Below are 21134 nucleotides of genomic sequence, written 5' to 3' on the forward strand. Positions count from 1 at the left end.
GGACACACTAGGAGTAAAATGGTTATTTTACAATATGAGAGGATAATATGCCCTTAAACTAGTCAAATAAAGTTTGGAACAATCATTCTAGTCATTTTATGATGTTCGAAGAAGTTCTACGGTCATTGGTTATGATTTCCCAAAAGTGCCCTTACTCGGTGCAAGAAATATTCTGACACTATTCCACTAAAACAACCATATCTCTCAATATGAATAGAATTTGAATCTAAGGTTAGTCTCATTGGAAAGCTAACTCAAAATACTTAAAAATGGAATCAAGAATGACCCTATTTGGATTCAGAATGAAGAAGTTATGACCGCCCGAGTTAACTAATCAAAACTGACAAGCTGCTAAGGCAAAAATAGACACTGGAGGTCTTGAACCGGTTCCCAATTCCATGTACCAATTTCACATGGGCAGAATGCCCAAACGTGAACCAACACCCCTTGAACCAGTTCCATGATAGCTAAACCGGTTCTAGATGGCCAGAACCCTAAAATTGCCCAGAAAAGACTAAAACTAAGTACTTGTACATATGGGCACCCCCTTGGTCCCTTGGTGACCCTATTCCAAGCCCAAACTTGTCCCAAATCATGTATCTAATAGTGCAAAACATGAATAGACATACATATATTGAATTAGACCACAAATGTGTTTGATACACCAATTTAAATCAAAATGAGTCCCATCACATTGAAATGCTTTTATAAGTCATTTTTCGTTTTAAGTTCTCAATATATAAACATAAGTTCGTTACATGCCTTAAGGATCCTTACAAAATAATTCAAGTTACTTCAAAATAACATAGTTTCAATTACAATAATAGAATATACAAAGCTATACAAAATGGGACTTGGTTACAAAAGGTGACAAAATAGATCTTCAAAATCCCGTTTAACCCTGTGGTGGAACATCATCTGCCATTTCCCTTCCAAGACCTGAAAAATGTAAATATAATAGGGGTGAGCCAGCCGCTCAGTAGGAGGTGTCTAAGACACACCTTTTAATGACCCCGTGAATCCACACAAAGCATAGGGTGAAAGAAGTACATGATCATGCCATAAGGGATATCACAACAACAATAACTACCATGAATATCTACATAGGTCATCCAACCACAAAATGCACCATGTATGCGAATGAAGTGCAATGTCATGCCAATGTCACTCCCTTTTTCCAAAACCTTTTTCCGTTTATCATTTCCAAACCGTTAATGTAACCCGTCCCATGGAAACTCCATGGCGGCATAAGAGAATGATTGACTAACTGTCCCTGACCCATGGCAACTCCATGGCGTCATTTGGGGGCCAGGTAACTTAACCACGCTAGGTTAGTCTCCCTAGTTCTCTTTAGGTTATATTAACGCCACGAACCCTAGGCAACTCCTAGGCGACCGGATTTTCGCAACAAATTTCCAAATCTTTTCCTTTCAAAGCCATTTCCCAAAAATCATTTCTTTTCCATTCTCAAAAATTCATTTTTTTCCTTTTTTTTACCCAATGCCATGCATGAATGTAGCATACACTTCAATACCATGACAATACATGATTTTTCCATGATTTTCATTCAACCACAACAATATCAATATAGCATGCTTTGGGAAATAAATTACACAATAATTTCACATACTTCATATCATGGTTATAGCATATAAACAACATAAGCATGCGGCACCTTGAATTTAACAAGCTCTTTCATACCACTCAATTAAGCATGTATATAAATTCATATTTTTAGATAATACACAACTATCACATCTAATACATAAAACCCTCATAACCATAAACAATTTTATGAAATTAAAGCATGTTAGGTCAAATTATAGAGAAATAACTCACTAAGTTCAAATAATATATGCATTAGAAACCCCTACCTCATTTAAGCTAGTCAAACAAGGCCTTAAGCCTAGCCTAAATCCGAAAATCTCCAAACCCTTGCACCATTAGTGTCAAATGAAAACCCTCTTCATGTTCTCCAACTTTCCTTTCTTGATCATTACCAAAATCATCGCTTAAACCTCCTAAAAATGGCTTGGAAGCATTATATAATATAAATACATATAGATATAGAGAGAGAAAATAAAAACTAGAAAGAGAGGGGGCATTCGGCCGAATGAAGAGGAAGAAGGGTTGGGTTGATTTTTTTGCAAATGATTCCATGGTCCTAAGAGTGCCACTTGTCACCATTCTATGTTTACCAATTTATGCTCAAGTTACCAATATGCCCATACACTTTTTACACAATACCATCAACATCCCACAAATATCTACCTTTAATATATAGATAGAGATGTATACATAAATACGAGAAAAGTTCATTATGCCCCTTACTTAAAATAGCAAAACCGGGAGAGATTCCCGAACCCGAAAATCGTCTCGATTTCCAAAAATTCTAAAATCCAACCCATCACTTATAAATGACTAAAAAAAATTAAAATTACATTTCTAAAATTCTCGACTCAAGAAAATGACTAAAACGGCCCTTGGGACCTGCATGGCATACAAAACGAGGTAGATGAGAATACCCTCGAAAATAAAAAATTTTTCCCAGAAAATGGAAAATGATAAAAATCAGGATCATTACATTTCACCTTTCATGCTGTACACACAAATTTTGTAGTTTGCAACAAAAACAAAATTGGGAGCAAATAGATTTTTATTAATTTATAAATATGGAGTACAATCCTACGTAATAATCTTTACAAAGAATAAGGTCCTTTGATTCGATCTCCTTTTTGGTTGGTTGGATCCAAGGGCTGCACGAGCTTGATCTTGAATTACCGTGGAATTTGGATGAAGAACGGTACGATTTGATGTGCTTTTTGTTGATTATTGTGAAATTTGGATGAAGAATGGCACGATTTGATGTGCTTGTTATTCTTCGTCTTCTGAGAGGATTTGTTGAATTTAGTGAAGAACGGCATGACTTTGGATGTGCTTAGTGTTTTTCGTCTTCAGGTTTGCCCTCTGGATTTCTAATTCTCTCAATTTCTGGACCTCCTGGATTTCTGAGTCTCCGGATTTTTGGACTCTGAATTTGTGTACCTTCTGGATTTCTAAGTTTCTGGATTTCTGGACTCTGAATTTGTGTACCTTCTCCTCTTTCCTCCAGGCCTCTATTTATAGGCTTTTTTGGTTAATAGGATGATGACACGTGTTATTTCCTGATAAGGATAAAATTATAACTGAGTCGAGCCGGTTATATTGATAATTATCCTTAAAAATAATTATTCCAAATATATTTTATTAGGAATAATTATCTATTTATTTAACCATCTGGGCTAGGCTAATTAAATAATTTAAGTGGATCAAGTTTGGGCCAATTAAATAACTTAATTAAACATTAGGCCCATATTTAATAGGTCCATTTGTCAAAATCAAAGCCCATTAAAATTTAAGTGTCTACAATTTGCCCCCACTTCGAGTCCCATGTTTGACAGGACTTGTCTCCTTTTTCAAGTGGGACTTAAAATATCCAACTTGGTCTTTGAACTGTAAAAGACTTTTCTTATCCAACTTTGGATGATAAGATTTCCTCTTTCCCTTTTCTATCCAACTTTAGATTAGAATTTTACTTTCCTATTTGAACTGAATTATACAAATTCAGGTACAAATAGGAGATATTTGGTTGCCTATATATACCACCAATATTATAGGGTTTGGCATCAATTTCAATAGTCTCTGAAGACTTGTTAGATTGCAACCTATAAAGACTGTGTTGGATTGCGGCATCTGCTCGAACAAATAATTGGTATGACTTTTTTTTTTTTTTTTTTTCTTTCTCTCTCCTTTTTTTTTCCACGCTTTTTTTTTTTCCTTATTTTTTTTCACTCTTTTTTTTTTTTTTTTCATCGCTTATTTTTTTCTTTCTTTTTTTTTCACTCTTTTTTTTTTTCTTTTTTTTTTCATTGCTTTTTTTTTTTTTTTTTTGAAGGGCTTGATTGGGTAGCAACTTGATTTTGCCAGCCGCAGTAGAAATTGAAATCCTCCTTCTAGACAACACCGATCGAGCTTTAAAATTTATTTTTTGTTCCATCATGGTAGTATTCAAGTATTTTATGAAGCAAAAGATGACTATCTTCGAGAGCGAAAATAGTCAAAGAAGCCGAGGAACCACATTAAGCATATCCGACTCACTTCTCGGTCGCAATGCCATTCATATGTCTGATCCCGACATATGAATTTAAATGCTTCAAATGCTTGATCCCAACAATGAACATTGTTCTTCTCATTAGACACGCATTCAAATGCTTGATCCCGACAATGAACATTGTTCTTCTCATTGGACACACAAGGCTACAGGCGACCTCACCAACTTTGGTCTTGATCAGATTAATGAAGAATCCATTGTCTCGGAAGCCTTGATATTAAATTCTCCACTTCATGAGAGAATAGTTGAGGAAAACCAGTTTTCACTCTTAGGTCTCAATGTTCAGGCGAAGGAAGTATCATGGAGTATTCCCTGTACACTTTCTGCTGCTTTGCCACACACAGAACTATATTGGGAGTGGTTAGAAGATGTCTTGGCGCGTTTCCACGACTTTCTATCAAAACAACAACTATATGGTGCTCTATTCGCCTCTCTATTTTCATATGATCGCTATGAAGATGTATTCAAAGCATTCCTTGAATGTTGGTGCCCAGCCACTAATATTCTTCATGGTTCTATCAGCGAGCTGTCTTCATATGATCACCATGGAGATATATTCAAAGCATTCCTTGAATGTTGGTGCCCAGCCACTAATATTCTTCAAGGTTCTTTCAGCGAGCGAAATTTTTTTCTTCGACACCTCAGTAGAAAGTCAAATTTCTCTTTCAGCAACACCTCAGCAGTGAGCAAATATTTTTTTAGCAATACCTCGACGGAAAGCTAAAATTTTCTTTCAGCAACACCTCGGCGGCGAGCAAATTTTTTTTCTTTCAACGACACTTCAGTGGTGAGTCAAAATTTTGTTGCAACAACACCTTGGTGATGAACCAGATTCTTCAGCAATGCCTTAGTGGCAAGCAAAATTTCTCTTTCAACAATACCTTGGCGGTGAGCAGAATTTTTCTATGCAGCTACAGTTTGGCGACGAACCAATTTATTTCTTCGCAGCTACACTTTATCGGATCAAAATTTCTTTTATAACTACAACTATGACGACAGACCAAAATTCTTTTTTGCAGCTACACTTTGGCGGCTGGCCAAATTTCTTCTTTACAGCTACAATTTGATGACAGACCAAAATTTTCTTTACAGCTATACTTTGGTGGCGTGCCAAGTTGATAGGGTACGATGAATCACTTTTGATATCATATGATGAACACACTTTGCCCCTTTTTTTTAAGTTGATTGAACTTGGAACAAACTTCCAAGATGCCTACATACTCTAAACAGGGATAAAGTCAACATGTAGTTCACAATTTTTTTTTTTTTTTTTTTTTTTTTTTTTTTTTTTTTTTTTTTTTTTTTTCAGGTAGATAATTTAAATTCGTGTCAAGGAGTATCATCGAAATTTTGTTTTTTGGGCAAACAGTTTATACTCATGTCAAGGAGTTCTTGATATTTTTTCCAGGTAGACAGTTTAAGCTCGTGTCAAGGAGTGCTTGATTTTTTTTTTTTTTTTTCTTCAGGTAGACAGTTTAAACTCATGTCAAGGAATGTTATTTTTTTTTTTGGAAGATAGTTTAAACTCGTATCAAGGAGTTCTTGATTTTTTTTTTTTTTCAGGTAGACAATTTAAACTCGTGTTAAGGAGTGTCATTTTTTTTTTTTGTTTGGGAGACAGTTTAAACTCGTATCAAGGAGTTCTTGATTTTTTTTCCAGGTAGACAATTTAAACTCGTGTCAAGGAGTGTCATCGACAGTTTAAGCTCGTATCTAGGAGCACTTTAACTTTAATAATTTTCTTCAACTTTGCAAGAATCAGACAACAATCCAAGCTTATACTGGAGGGCACGGACTATCTCGTCGTCACTTTGAGGATTTTCTTCTTGGTTTCCTTGACTTAATGCCCCCTGTGATTTTGCACTTTCGGTTGAAGTCATTGTTGTAGCATGGTGCGTTTCTTGATGCAAGTCTTTCGAGATGATGCTTATAATGAAAGATGAAGCTATTTCGTCATTCGAGTTAAGAAGTATATTGTCTTCTTCTTAAGATTCACTTCTCTTATCTTCTTGAAGGTTGTCGGATATATCAGGAACATCTTCCTAGCACCATGATTTTCCATGCTAAGCTTCATGTCGTGGGCTCGAGTAACAAACTCTTCAAATGTGCGAGGCTTAATCCCTTGTAGGATGTAAAGAAGCTCCAAGCGCATGCTTTGCATACATGCTTCAACTGCAGAAATTTCAGACAAACGATCCTTGTAGTCAAGACTTAGAGCTCGCCAACGGTTGATGTGGTTAACCACAGGTTCACCCTTCATCTGTTTTGTGTTTGTAAGCTCTAGTATACTTACAGTACGACAAGTGTTGTAGAAATAGTTGATAAATTCTCGTTCCATTTGCTCCCAACTGTCAATACCTCCGGCTTTGAGGTTTGTGTACCAATCAAATGCATTCCCTTTGAGGGAATGAATGAATTGCTTGACAAGGAGATCTCTATCTGTACCAGCATTGTTGCAAGTTTCTATAAAGTGTGCAATATGTTGCTTGGGATTGCCTTTTCCGTCAAACTGTTGAAGCTTTGAAGGTTGATATCCAATCGGCATTTTTAAGATGTCAATTATTTCTATGTAAGGCTTTGAGTACATGCAAGAACTTTGAGAAAAGCCATTGTATTGTTCTCTTATGCAATTCACTATCATGTCTTAAAGTTGTTGGACCGAAAGTGAGGTAACGGAGGTAGCATCAATTGTTGGATTGGTGAACACGTCATTTGATCATCAATTGGAGTGTTCTCTGGCATGGAATTAGAATGAGAAATTCAGCCTTTGCTTGACTCAGCATCGTCATCACGCAATTTAAACTTTTCTGTCAATAAGCCAATTTTCAAATCTTGCTCCTTGAAAGAGTGTTGTAATCTTTCAATTGTACGGGCCATAGTCGTCAATTGCTCTTCATACAAGTAGTACTCGTCATCATGACTGGCATAGTGATGGAGTCAGAAAAAATCTTTGGCCTTGGGTGGACCAGCCTTGAACTTGTGACTGGAGCAACCTTTGAGGTTGTAGGAACCTTCCTCCTTGCCCCCAGCGAGGTGGAACTTGAACTTGTGACTGGAGCAACCTTTGAGGTTGTAGAAACCTTCCGTTTTGCCCCCAGCGAGGTGAAGGCAGTATGAGTTTTAGTTGTTACTTTAACAGATTTGGCAGAATTGACTCTCATCGCATCGTGCTGTCTTTTGGTAGGAACGGATGATTTGACCATGCTCCACATCATCAAACTTGTAAAGGTGTTTGTACCATTTAACGAAGTTGCAACCTTCTTGCCACTTTTTGTGATGGTATTGATGTTGTCCGTCATGACCGCGATGTCTTTGGTGGTATTCTTGTTCTTCGTTTGAATCTTATTGGAAATTATAGAATCTGATGATGAATTTGTTGAGGATTTGATGTAGGAGAAAGAAATGAAAGGCAGAGGATGTCCCACCGGGCGTGCTAGAAATTTGTACACACAAATTTTGTAGTCTGCAATAAAAACAAAATTGGGAGCAAATAGATTTTTATTAATTTATAAAGATGGAGTACAATCCTCTGTAATAATCTTTATAAAGAATAAGGTCCTTTGATTCGATCTTCTTTTTGGTTGGTTGGATCCAAGGGCTGCACGAGCTTGATCTTGAATCACCGTAGAATTTGGATGAAGAACGGCACGATTTGATGTGCTTTTTGTTAATCATCGTGAAATTTGGATGAAGAATGGCACGAGTTGATGTGCTTGTTGTTCTTCATCTTCAGAGAGGATTTGTTGAATTTAGTGAAGAACAGCACGACTTTGGATGTGTTTGGTGTTCTTTGCCTTCAGGTTTGCCCTCTGAATTTCTGAATCTCTCAATTTCTGAGTCTCTGGATTTTTGGACTCTGAATTTGTGTACCTTATGGATTTTTGAGTCTCTGGATTTCTGGACTCTAAATTTGTGTAGCTACTCCTCCTTCTTCCAGGCTTCTATTTATAGGCTTCTTAGGTTGATAAGATGATGACACGTGTCATTTCCTGATAAGGATAAAATTATAACTAGGTCGGGCCGGTTATATTATGATAATTATCCTTAAAAATAATTATTCCAAATATATTTTATTAGGAATAATTATCTGTTTATTTAACCATCTGGGCTGGGCTAATTAAATAATTTAAGTGGACCAAGTTTGGGCCAATTAAATAACTTAATTAAACATTAGGCCCATATTTAATAGGTCCATTTGTTAAAACCAAAGCCCACTAAAATTTTAGTGTCTACACATGCGTACATAAGTAGTGGCAGTCAAGCATAACATGTCCTAAGGCCCTCAATGCTAAATCATGACATGAGTTTAGCAAAATGACAAGTAAGCTAACATTAAGATATCAGACACTAGACTATCATCATGCTAGCATTAAGAGTCTCTACTCATCTTAACAATTTAAGGAATATAAGTATCCATGTAAGATCATTAAACTAAGAAATGGTATTTACACAACTCAAGTAAGTCCTAAGCATGTGATATAGCAATTCACAAGCATGAAGGTTATATAAGAATAACAACTTGTAATATCTCAAGGAAGCAATAATGGAACATATCATTTTAGTACTTGAACAATAAACTTATAAGCTATATAATCATGTCTTTAAACATCATGTGAGCCTAGGTTAAGAAATAAAAATAAACAAATATCTCCATAACTCACACAACACATATACAACTCATGATACCTTTCAAAACACAATGAAATTTCTAAGTTACAATTATACTACACCCCCTACTTCACTAGAAAAAGCCTCTCTAGAATCCAAGAGCAAGATGGTGCAATGCAAAATCCAAGATAAGGGCTAGGTTGCAAATGGTGTCCCCAAGCTTTTCTCTCTTCTATGATATGGTAAAAAGATGAGAGGAAGGTGGAGGAAATGAATGTCCTAAATGAACTTCTAATGGAGGAAAAGAGAGATAGTGGCGAAAAAGAAGAAGAATAGAGGAAAAATGTGTAAACAATGATAAATAATATGTATAACACTTACCCTAGCACAACTTCTATCACACACACTTTAATCCTCACCCTCCACATGTCATAATCCTAGCCTTCTACTTGTCCCCAATTAACTCTCAACACATGGCCCAATCATAAAATGACACATATCCTAACTTTCCCTTAATTGCACAAAAGTCCCTCAAAGAAATACCTCTAAAAGATAATTGCACAAAGAACTCCCATAATAAAAATATCCCCAAAATAAAATAGCACAAACACCCCCATAAAAATACAATTTAAGAAGCATGCAATGCTATACAATTAAACTATGTCATGAGGATAAAATGTGCTAGAATGAATGCATGGAGTGTCGGGAGCCATTCCCAGACACCAAACCTTACCTAGGGTCCACAAAACCCTAAGGCAACAAAGAAAATAAATAAAATAAAATAAAATAAATGTCGAAAAAGAAAAAAAGAAAAAGATGACATGGTCATCACAACCGCCTTTCATCACTACCACCTTCGACCACCACCACTGCCATTGCCACCACCCTTGTCACCATTACCGCATCCATCGTTATAACCACCTCCACCTTCCACCACCACCACCTACACCACTGCTGCCTTCCACTCCTGCCACCATAGGGCTTGATTGAAGAAAAATAAGAATTTTTATTTTAAGGGGTAGAAGAAACTTGAAAAAGCCAAAAAAAAAAAAAAAAAAAAAAAAAAAAATGCTTTTCTATTTTAATTTCTCTATCAATCTATATCTTTCCATTTGACTCCTTAGATATTAATTACTAATTAATTATTTATATAAAAATTAAATATTAAGTGCACTTTTATCTAGATATTAAGGTAGATAAATTAATATGGCAATCAAATGGTCCCACTAGTATGTCCATTAAAACAACAGGAATTTTCAAGATAAAATTATCCTTTTATTGTCTTCTTGTATTCATCCTCCCTTTTTTAGGGTCACTTAATTGAAATCATTGTTTCAAAAACGACTATAATTAAAATTCCCTTAAAATTCCTTTTATAAATTTTATCGGAAGACTATCTATATATAATAATAATATATAAATTTCTAAAAAGAAATCATCAAAATATATATATATATATATAGATTTGTAAGCATACTGTAGTTCAATCCTCATAATTTTGTTTTAAATTTTTTATCAAAACACTCTCCCTCTCCTTTATATATATATATATATACACACACACACACACACACACACACACGCAAAACATAAAGTAAATAAATAAATAACAAGTTTATAAAATTTTCATCATAACTCCAAAAAAAAAAAAAAAAGAAAATTTTTTTTCATCATAACTCCAAAAGAAGGAAAAAAGAAAAAGAAAAAAAGAAAGAAAAGCGGTGTCTGTCTGTGTATACAGAGCTCTTGGGTATGATCAACACTCTTTTGTACAAAACCAACAACAAACTGAATGGGCTCATCGATTGAGTGATGGATTTAGAGAACCGAGTTCATCAATTTGAAGAGGAGAGAAAGAGAGAATGCCACCATGGAAAAGAAATGAGTGGTCTCTTAGGGCAACGTGATGGCGACGACAACGGTGATGATGGTAATGGTGATGGTAATGATATATTTGTGTATCCTGATTGGAAATCAATGATTGTAATGGAAAAAAGTGTGGGAGAAGAAAATAAAGAATGATTTGACAATGGGATAGATTGGATGATGTTGATGATGGTAATGGAGATGGTAACAAGTACTGTAAAGTGATATATTTGTGTATCCTAATCGGGAATCAATAATGGTAATGGAGAAAAGTGTGAGAATAATATAAACAATGGCTTGACTATGGATAAATATGGATGAAGAGAGATATTACTAGTAAGAGTAATGATATTCACACAGAACACTTGCTGAATAATTTTTAATTAATTATTTATACCAAATATAATTAAGTGGAGGGCTTCACTTCCTTATTTGTTACATTATTCACTTGGTAATTGAGATTCTTTGCTAATTGGAATTATGTAAGGATAGTTTTATCTTTAAATTATTGGGTGCAAAAATCATTTTGCTATTGGTAATTGAGATTCTTTGCTAATTGAAATTATGTAAGGATAGTTTTATCTTTAAATTTTTATCTTTTTAAATATGGTATAGCTATAGTGACATATCACCATCGGTTTAAGTTTTGGGTCTGAATATTCGGTGGAAGTATCATTTTTCATATTTTAATTTTAAGTCTAAAGTTATAGTGACTGAAAAATAAGTTTAAGAAGGTTATTTTATTGCATGCTTTTATTTGTAGAAAAAGGTTATTTTATTGCATGCTTTTATTTGTAGAAAAAGGTTATTTTATTGCATGCTTTTATTTGTCCGGGACAACTTTTGGGTCAATTTCAAAATGGCGTCAATACCTCCTAAATTTCCTCAATATCTTCTCCATCAAGTAAACATAGACGATCTATTTCTTTGATAAGTCAAAGATACGAGATTTTAAAGCAAAAAATATGCCAGTTTATATATATAATTATCCAAAAAATAATTTCAATATATAATTATCCAAAAAATAATTTCATCACTCTTTTAAATAATATATAAATACTACCCTTTTTTTCACAATCTTTTTATTAATATTTGTATTATACTTGTATATGTATAAACATATAAAACCCACACTAAATACAATCACTATTCGAGAACATTAACTTTTTTTATATCATATAGTTTGGATTTTTAATAAAAAATCTTAAATATTCATATCTATTATGACTATGATAAATAATTTTTTAATTATTATTATAATATTTTATTAATTTAATTTAATTTAATTTATATTTTTTTTTGTGACAAAAAGTTTTTAACGAGGGCAAGAACTCACAGAATTGACGCATCATTATCATTGTGACATTGCCCCCTAAACGTATGAGTCGGTAAAGCACACAAGATTCCAACTTTCATCCCATCCATTAATTCATCCTCGAAAGAATCAAACAAAATCTTTGCTAAATTTAGAGAGAGAAAAAAAGAAACAAGAGATAGGGATAAGAGATGATAAGGAAAACATTTGGGGGTAACAGAGGAATGGGAGGAGGAGCGGCAAGAGGAGCAGGAGGTGGAGGGATGTTGAACTTGAGGACAGTTCAAAGGGCAGTTAGGGCTGGTGTCGGTGGTGCAGCCCAAGAACCATTTCCAAAGTCCACCAGAACCACCACCACCACCACCACCACCACCACCACCACCAGTAACAGCTCTACTTCTACTGCTTCTAAATCATCCACTTTCAAACACAACTCCAACACACTTCATCTATCCTCTCCAACAACTAGATCCTCATCACCATTTTCTTCATCCACTCCTTATTCTTCTCCTGCTTTTGGTGATGAGTTTGATTGGGAATGTGTTTATGCAAGTGAAGATGAAAGGGCAAATGGGTTTTGTGATGATTTTGTTTTTGGGTCTGTTCCAACCAAAGATGAAGTGCAACATGCAGTCTCTAATCTTCAACAGTAAGTGCTTCAATTGATTTTGTTTGTGTATTCTGGTAAGTGATTGAAAAACTACACAATATTTTCTTCTGTTCATGTTATCCATTTTAATTGATTTTAATTTTGTTGTGGTTTAACAATTATTGATTCTTGATCCTTGTAATCATGTGTTAAGTTTATGTATATATATATATTTTTTTCTTTTTTATTATTTGAGTAAATTGTCCAAATTTCAAAGGGATGTAGGATAGAGCTACATCCTTATGTATTCTGTAAGTGTTTGAAAAACTACATAATATTTTCTTTAGTTCATGATATCCATTTTAATTGATGTTAATTTTGTTGGGGTTTGATAGGTGAGAACAATTATTGATTCTTGATCCTTGTAATCAAGTGTTAGTTATTTATTTATTTATTTATTATTATTTAAGTGAATTGTCCAAATTTCAAAGGGATGAAGGATAGGACATCCAAAATTAAGGATAAGCATATGAGTGGTTGCTGAGTTTGAGGTCAATTGGTACTTAATGTAATTATTATTTTAGCAACAATGGTTATAATGACAATGAGTGGTAAAGACAAAATTTTTATGGTAAATTAACTGTGAATTTTATTATTGTTATTGTTTTGATGGTGCAGAATATAATGCACACCTGAGCTTACCCTGACAACTAACAATCCTAAAATATTTTATATTTGTAACAATAACTTAATAAAGTTAATTTGTAATTCTCCTCATTGTTATTTTATTGATTGTGATGATAGTGACTGTGATGGAGATGTTGAAAATGAAATTGCTAGTTAAATATAATGATAATCATATTGGTAGTTAAATATTAACATTTATATTTCTATGGTCTAAGTACTCAATTTAAATTTGATGTCACTTTCTATAGTTCTTATAAATACTCAAATTAAATTTAATTCACGTGAATTACTACATTTCTTATTCATTGCTTAAAACAAAAGTAATATATATTTTACAGAATTGAGAATCGGGCTCAATAGCAATGTGGAAATAGAAAAAAGAAACCAAATTTTTTATTGCAAGAAAATTATATGTGTAACTGTTTATCTTAATGCACAATCAAAACTGTGTAGGCCACTTTTAGAAGCTGACACTGGATTTGGTTTTTTTTTTTTTTTCTCCTTCGTGTCATTTGTTACATTGCATACTATTTCTAACATTTAAATGAAAATTTGTGTGAGAAATGCGTAGGACTTCAAATGAATCATGCTAAGATGAGCCTCTTACACGTGCAAGCTTGGCTTGTCTTCAGGAGACCAAGTAAAAAATGTAAGAAAATAAAATCAAGGTGAAATCTGAAGCAAGGTCAATATAGATGGACTTACTGAGTTAAAGACTTGATTAAAAGAATACATCTCGTAAGGTACCTCTTACATAGTGGAAATTGAATTACTCCAATAACATGATATCAAATCAAACACTTCTATTTTAATAATACTAAATAAATGGATTACTACAACTTTGACGAAAATGTAAGATCCCTTTCTTTTTTCCTTCACATCAGATCTTTGAAAAACTTTTTGTCAACAACGAAAGTTCTCAAAATGTTATCGTGTCTCTGGTTCTGCTTTGTGACTACGTTTTTTTTCACACTTTAAACTCCTAATCTAAGGTGCCCGAACACTTCTATGAGGTGTCATGTCCGTATCAGACGCCGACACTTCATGGACACTCTCGACACATCTCCGACACTTCATGGTCATGCCCATAATTTGAAAATAATTTTATTATTTAGGATACTTAGACAACACATCTTGGACACCTGGCCGACACATTCCGGACACTCGACATCATATCCCCCACTCTTTGTCTTATATAAAACAAACATACGATTGTTCTAGAAATAATGTAGCATATATCATAGTATCCAACCTCTTTTTCTTTAAAAAATTGACATCAAACACACGCTACAGTATGAAATATGAACAAAAACATAACTACAATGACAAGATAGGATAGTAATATCACATGTAATATGATATTTGAATAGCTTCACCTTCAAACTTATGTAACTTTAGTATAGAAATTATAAATTAATTAAAGTTCTATAATTTCTTCAAATGAAAATTTATATCTATATTAGCCGTGTCCACGCCGAGTCCATAATTCTACTTTTTTTTATTTGACATGTCGGCATATGTGTGTCGTATCGTGCCCTTGTCCATGCTTCGTAGCTCCTAACAGAATGGGAAGCAGACATCTTGTGTTAATCTGGTTAAGGCAAAGGCTACTTGATCGAACAAAAGGAGAAGAATTCTGTGAAGTAGAAGTCTGACCAATTTTTAAAAGATTGATTTGGGTCCTAAGATTCTAGCTTATATGACGTTCTAGAAGATGTAGATGTGGAAAATTATGGCTTAACAAGGGGAAAATGTGAATAATTTTTATTTACATGAATAATTTTTGGCCTTATGTTAAAAGATAAATAAATAAATAAAAACCTTGATAGATGCGTAAGTACCATGCGCACCTTGTGTTAATCTACATGAGTATGCCTTGTCATGTTCACACTCAGCTTGTTGAGGAAATAGCACTCTTGATATCACTCAGTGTTAGCTCATTATTAAATGGTTGAGCCATGAACATTTTAATTATGGAGCGCACAAACAGTTCTGTTCATTTGCAGTTTTAGAAACGGATGTGGAATTTAAAGTCAAATATATATTTTTTGATAAGTAATATTATTTGACTATGATTTACTGGTTGCCTTTTTTTTTCCTTTTCCTTTACAAAAGATATAAATAATCCCCAATGTGAGTGGAAGAGATTTACTATTTGGTGCTTAAGAGCATTATTATGGTGAGTTTCAAATTTCTATATCTCCCCATCTGAACCCCACCCCCCTCCCCCCTCCCTCCCTCCCTCCCTCTCAACCTATCATAGATTCAGATCACCTAGTACGTGATTGGCCTCTGCAAGACATTCAGTCACTCCTCGTGACTGTGCGGCCGACCTTGAGTAGTAGTGATTCAAAGTTTTATCAAGCCGGAGCTTTTTTATTTTTATTTTTATTTATTATAAGTTAAACTTTCTTCGAGTAACATAAATACTAGTGTCTGAGCCCGGGTTCGAACTGTGGACCTCTATTGTGTGAGACTAGCTTGATAACCTTATCAAGCAGGAGCTGTTACCACAAGCTTTGTTGTAGATAGGAAAATGGAGTTCCCAAAAAAAATCAACCTTTCCTGAAACCAATTGGTTATTTTTATTAAAGTTGCAAGGTGTACTAATTTATATGTTAGATACAAGGTGCACGTTTAGAGCATTGGTTCTCACGCAGTAAAGGGCCATTGCAGCATCTAACTGCTGTTTTTCACGTCCTTTGTAGTTTATAAAGGTCCATAGTGTTACCCAATTATTGACTCCTATAAATTAATAGATTTAAGCAAGACTATGCAATGTCTATATAAATTGTGCAATAAACAATATGTGTGATAATCAAAGTAAGCACAATTTAAATGAGATAAGGGAAGAGAAATTCAAACACAATTGACACGCCGATTTAGCGAGGTTCGGAACTATCCTCAGCTCAAGATCTCTCTCGAGACTTTCCCAAATCCACTATGGCTTCTCCTTTCGGGGGGAGAGCAAACCTTTGTAAGATGCAAACTTGCTTCTCCTTCCTTCTTACTAAGAGAACCTCTTCCTCTTAGGCTTTCTTGGTCAAACCAACCCTTACAATAGATTTGTTGGAAGATTGAAGTACAATGATATCTCTCAAAGATAGATAGCTCAAATTTATGCTCACAAGACTAGAGTATTGATGATTCTTACGTTGAAGCTGAAGTCTATTGAATGAGATGAGTGAGAGAGTGAAGAGTGCATTGAATGCTCAAATGACAGCTCTTAAAGACTCATATATGTCTCTGACAAGTTTCATATCTCATACATAAATAATCAGTCATATATATAGAGTTTTAAGGCTGAAAAGTGCTGTTAGGAGTAGTTGAGAGAACATTAAATGCAATTATAGCTGTTTGAATTCAAATCTGGCATGAACCAGTTGGCTGGTTTAGAATGCCAGTTGGCTGAAACTCAAACTGAATAAGCTACACTCCTTAACTCCATTTAGTTCTGGACAAACCAGCAGCCTGGTAGAGTTCAACCAGTCGGCTGGTTGAACTTAGACATTTAAAAGTAAGCCTTTAAGGACTTAGTTTAGGTCTTTGTTTGTGTCACAGTGATGTTCAAGACCTTTTCCTAGGTTGTACAAGGATCAAAAATGAGATTTTGATTGCATATGCATGATCTTATAGAAGTGAGCTTCAAGAAGAGATTAAAAAATACTTTGACATTGAATCGTAAACATTCACCAACCTATCTACACCATTCTTCAAACTTTGGCATTTAATCTTTAAGCTTTGAGGCATCTTCTTGCTCTTTGAGTTGCATTCTTGACCTTTGAGTTGAATTCTTGATCATTGATGCTCAAGTCAACTTTGATTGCTCCTAGCATCGACCTTTTTCAACTTCAAGTCATTTCCATGTTATTGCTTGACCATTGATGTCTTCATGTGCATTGGAATGCTTGGAATGCGACTTTGTTCATCTTTGTTTCATTTAGAGCTAAGTTGAAAATGTGATCATATCTAGTACAACAGTCAATGTAGACATTGGTGCCTAAACACCATTAATGGTTTGTTATCATCAAAATTTACTAGATTGCCCTTAGGTCAAAACCTTTGGGTCAACACAGGTTAAGGGAGTTTTTGAAATCAAACTGAATGTGAAGTAAGCTATTTCTTATTTAAGTATTGACATGCCTGACACAATATGCTAATGACTTGGTAACCTTGGAGTTTTGTAATTGGTTGATGCCGCTGATGTGAAGTTTAACCCTTTTTATTTATATTTTTATTTTTTTTTCCAGCTGTGATATGAAACCAAACACTAATTTTTTTGGTGTCATAGTGATATACTATAACATTTTCATACGTAATTGATATCCGATCAATCTTCCTTTTCTTACCTGGAGAATCTTTTGCAATATATGATCTCTTTAGTTCTGTGGAGTGACAATGAATGTGCTTTGAGAATATGAATCTCTTCGTACGTTTCAGACTACCAAATTGTATGGCAGATTTTGTTTTCAAAATATTCATGATTTTGGTTTTTTATTTATTTTATTTATTTTAAAAAAACTATTATGCATTATCATCTTATGTTATTATATTTACAATTTTGGGTGTCTCTTAACCCCCACAGACCAAATTAATAAGGTGGTACAGTTTATGAATGGTTTGATACTTGTAGGGTTATCGACCCAGCCTCCTTTTCACAGTTCATCAAGGATAGATTCTCTTATAATTCGGACATGGACATAGCGGATCATGTTACAAGTCCTGGTGTAATGCACAGAGTTTCATCAGTTGGGTCGGAGTTAGATTGGATTGAGCCCTCAGTACAGCTATGTAATCCCAGAATGTTGCAACGTCATGGATCTGACAGAGTTTATGATGCTTTTCATTTGCTGCAGACTGAGCCTTCTGTTCAGGTGCCTCCAAGTATCAATTTTTGTATTTCTCACTAGGGGTTCAAGCTTTGACGTTAGCATAATAATTGAGCCTGGATGGAATTAAATTCAAATTACTAGAACTTCTAGTCTTCTTTTTAGAAATATTAATTTTGTTGGGAAAATAGTTGAAATTGGTTGGAATATCAAAATGTTGAGATCATAATGATCTACAGTCTCTTTTAAGATCTCCTTGATCTTTTAAATTTAAGCTTTCAAAATCTCTTTGATTTTTGAAGTGTAATGAATTTTATGTGGTTGGACAATTCTCACATAACTGTATGTAACTTATATCTTATATTGCTTTTAGCTAATCTTCTGAAAATCTTGATCCAAAAAGTTTAACCGTTGAGATCAATTGCTGTATTGATATAAGCAATTCTATACAATGGAATAACCTCTAATTACCAAGTAAGTTCCGTGTAAGTTTGCACTTATATCATTGGCCAGTAGTAAATAAGTTTCTTGCTACCGGGTGTCATTCTTTTGCTTATTTTTAGTGGGTGTTTGGATGTCCCATGAAGATGAAGCAGCAAAGTGTGTTTTGTTTTGCATTACATTTGTTGCTAGAGCACATGCAGACATTATCTTCTTCAGTACAAAATTAGAAGTGAAGTCATCCAATTTTTCAAGGAAAATATTTGATATTTAAAAATCAAGCAAAAAGTGGAATTAATTTTCCTTTTTGATGTGTAAGGTAGGATTTAGTATACCATGTTATGATTTTTTATTTTCTAACTTACCTAGGTTTTTTTTTGTTACATTCTTTATTTCTTTTCTAAGTTTCTTCTTCTTCTTCTTCTTCTTCTTCTTCTTCTTCTTCTTCTTCATCTTCTTCTTCTTCTTCTTTTCCCTTTTTCTTTTATTCTTTTCTTGGTGTAGAGAATGGTCATTTCATTGTCTTCTGACAAGGCTGTTTGGGATGCTGTTTTGAACAATGATGTGGTACGGGAGCTCAGAGAGTCATTCGATGCAGGTTCGTCTGAGGTCCTGTAAATACAATTAAGTAAACTTTTATAATCGACATACTGTTACTTATGAGAAAAATATCATATTTATTATGTTCGATATATAATATCCAGTAAATTGGTTATCTGAGTTTCATTGAATCAGTGCTATATCCGATGGGCAGGTAGGGGTACTGATTTTCTGGTTGAACTCATATTTCTAATGTATCTGCTGTTCTGCTTTAGTTTAGTACTTGCTTGGCAAAGCTCTTCTTTTAATCTAAGGCAATGCTTTTTTGGTTGAAAATTTCTAAGGCAATGTTGTTATTTGAGTAAATTTCGGTTTAGCTGACTGGATGGCTATCAACTCACCATGGCTATGAAGGCTGTGTCTCTGTCAATTTTTATATGATACATGCACAAAGTTGTAAGATGAGAAGCATAAAATCTGAGAGAAGAAATTCAGGATTTTGTGAAATAAACAACGTTAGGCAGGAGGAATAGGAGAAGTTCGAATAGAGAAAGGTCGTTATTGGTTTATTTGGTAGGAGGGAGGAGTGGAAGTGAAGGGTGAAAGGAAAAGAAAAGGGCAAGAATAAAAATTACATCCATTGTTTCTGTGAAGGTTTGTATGAAGTAGAGGACGAAAGAATGGAAGAGAGGAGGAAAGCTTTTTCCCCATGGCGCATACATTCTTTCTGACTAAAGAGGGCAGGATGGGGAGAGAAACCCTCCCCTCTCTCTCACTTATGTACATTTTCGCCTTCAAATAACACCTTCCTCGTCTAATAGCAAAAATAAGTAATACCACTTTCTTTATTCCCCATTGGCTTCTGGCTCGATGAAACTGGAAAAGGGAATGCCTTTTCCATCCCTGTTCCTTCTTCTTATTTACTTTTAACTTTTTTGCAAGTCCTTTTCCATACATGTGGCCTTTCCTTCCCCTCCAGTTTTCAAATTTCTTGTCCTGAATGAAGCATAATTCTCTAAGAAGTGGCCACGGGTCCATGGCAGCCCTTGGGGACTGGGTGAATCAGTCTGGTTTTCACGAGGTTGAATTTTTTTCTGTAATATTGGCAACTGGAATAGAATTGTTTTAACTCATTCTGATCCGTTGATTCTATATCATTAGATCAGCCACATATTATGATTGATTTAACTCGTTTGATCTGTGTATATTCTGTGGTGTTGCTGAGATTGTGACTTAAAGTAAACCTGTATAATGGACTGGAAATAAAAGTGATGCTAATTGCAGCCGAATTTTTGATTCATAACCAAATAAAGTACATTTGATTTTTAGTTATACTTAGTGGCATGAAATTTTCGCGATATGTGTATGAGTGGAATGGAATTAATGCTTTTCATTCCAGTTTATATTTCATGATCACATACATAAATGTGCACTTGTTGATCACATAAAAATTTCCATTTATTTTTGCAGCAGAAAACAGTGCTCCTGAAAGTTCGGATGAAAGTGCTGATGGCTCCAACCCGGCAAAAACACTACTGATGTTGATCTTTGGCAACACAAAGGCCAAAGTCATGGAACTAATGGATAAAATCTATAGGCTGGTGAATGATCTTCTCCAGTCCCCAGACAGTGAGAAAACAACTGAAGAAACCACAAATTCCTTCGAGCAAAAGCTGAGATCATCTTTCCTGATCTCCGTCATGGTGCTCTTAATTGTGGTTGTGACTCGAGCCCACAAGGCTTGATTATTATTCGACGAAATGACAGATGCAATCGCTTGTTGATATGAACAGGTGGTAGAAACTCTTGGATGCATTGAGTAAGATATTTTGGATTAAGTTATATTTGTCATAAACAAATCCAAGTGGGGACCTCAGAATTGGCTTTGTTTTTCTGTATATTATGTGGATATTTATGAATGCTCGGTTCTGGTAATACTTATGCACGATGTCTGGCTGAATGCAGCATCAAGCATGATGGATTATTGTTTATGTATCAGCAAGTCTTTACATGGGATATACTCATTTCATTTTCTCAAAGAGCAAGTATAGCTTGAGTACTCTCACTGTGAGCTTGTACCCTCACTCTCTTCGGGTTTGAGCTCACGTT

General features: G+C 34.5%; 1 protein-coding gene across 2 annotated transcripts; it reads left to right on the plus strand.

Annotated features, from left to right (window-relative positions):
* Positions 1-12040: 12040 nt before the first annotated feature.
* On the plus strand, positions 12041-21020 carry LOC132268152 (uncharacterized). Of its 2 annotated transcripts, none has more exons than XM_059768915.1 (4): positions 12041-12588; positions 17849-18089; positions 18990-19083; positions 20499-21020. In XM_059768915.1, exons 1-4 carry the CDS (start codon positions 12131-12133, stop codon positions 20768-20770), a joined length of 1065 nt encoding a protein of 354 aa, XP_059624898.1. In that variant the 5' UTR covers positions 12041-12130; the 3' UTR covers positions 20771-21020. The 2 variants fall into 2 exon arrangements, with proteins under 2 accessions (XP_059624898.1, XP_059624897.1); XM_059768914.1 differs by having other exon boundaries at positions 12042-12588; positions 20496-21020.
* The last annotated feature ends 114 nt before the right edge of the window (positions 21021-21134 follow it).

Source organism: Cornus florida, unplaced genomic scaffold, assembly GCF_030987335.1.
Source record: "Cornus florida cultivar Cherokee Brave unplaced genomic scaffold, ASM3098733v1 CherokeeBrave_3.0.0_Hap2_Chr08, whole genome shotgun sequence".
Taxonomy (NCBI): domain Eukaryota; kingdom Viridiplantae; phylum Streptophyta; class Magnoliopsida; order Cornales; family Cornaceae; genus Cornus; species Cornus florida.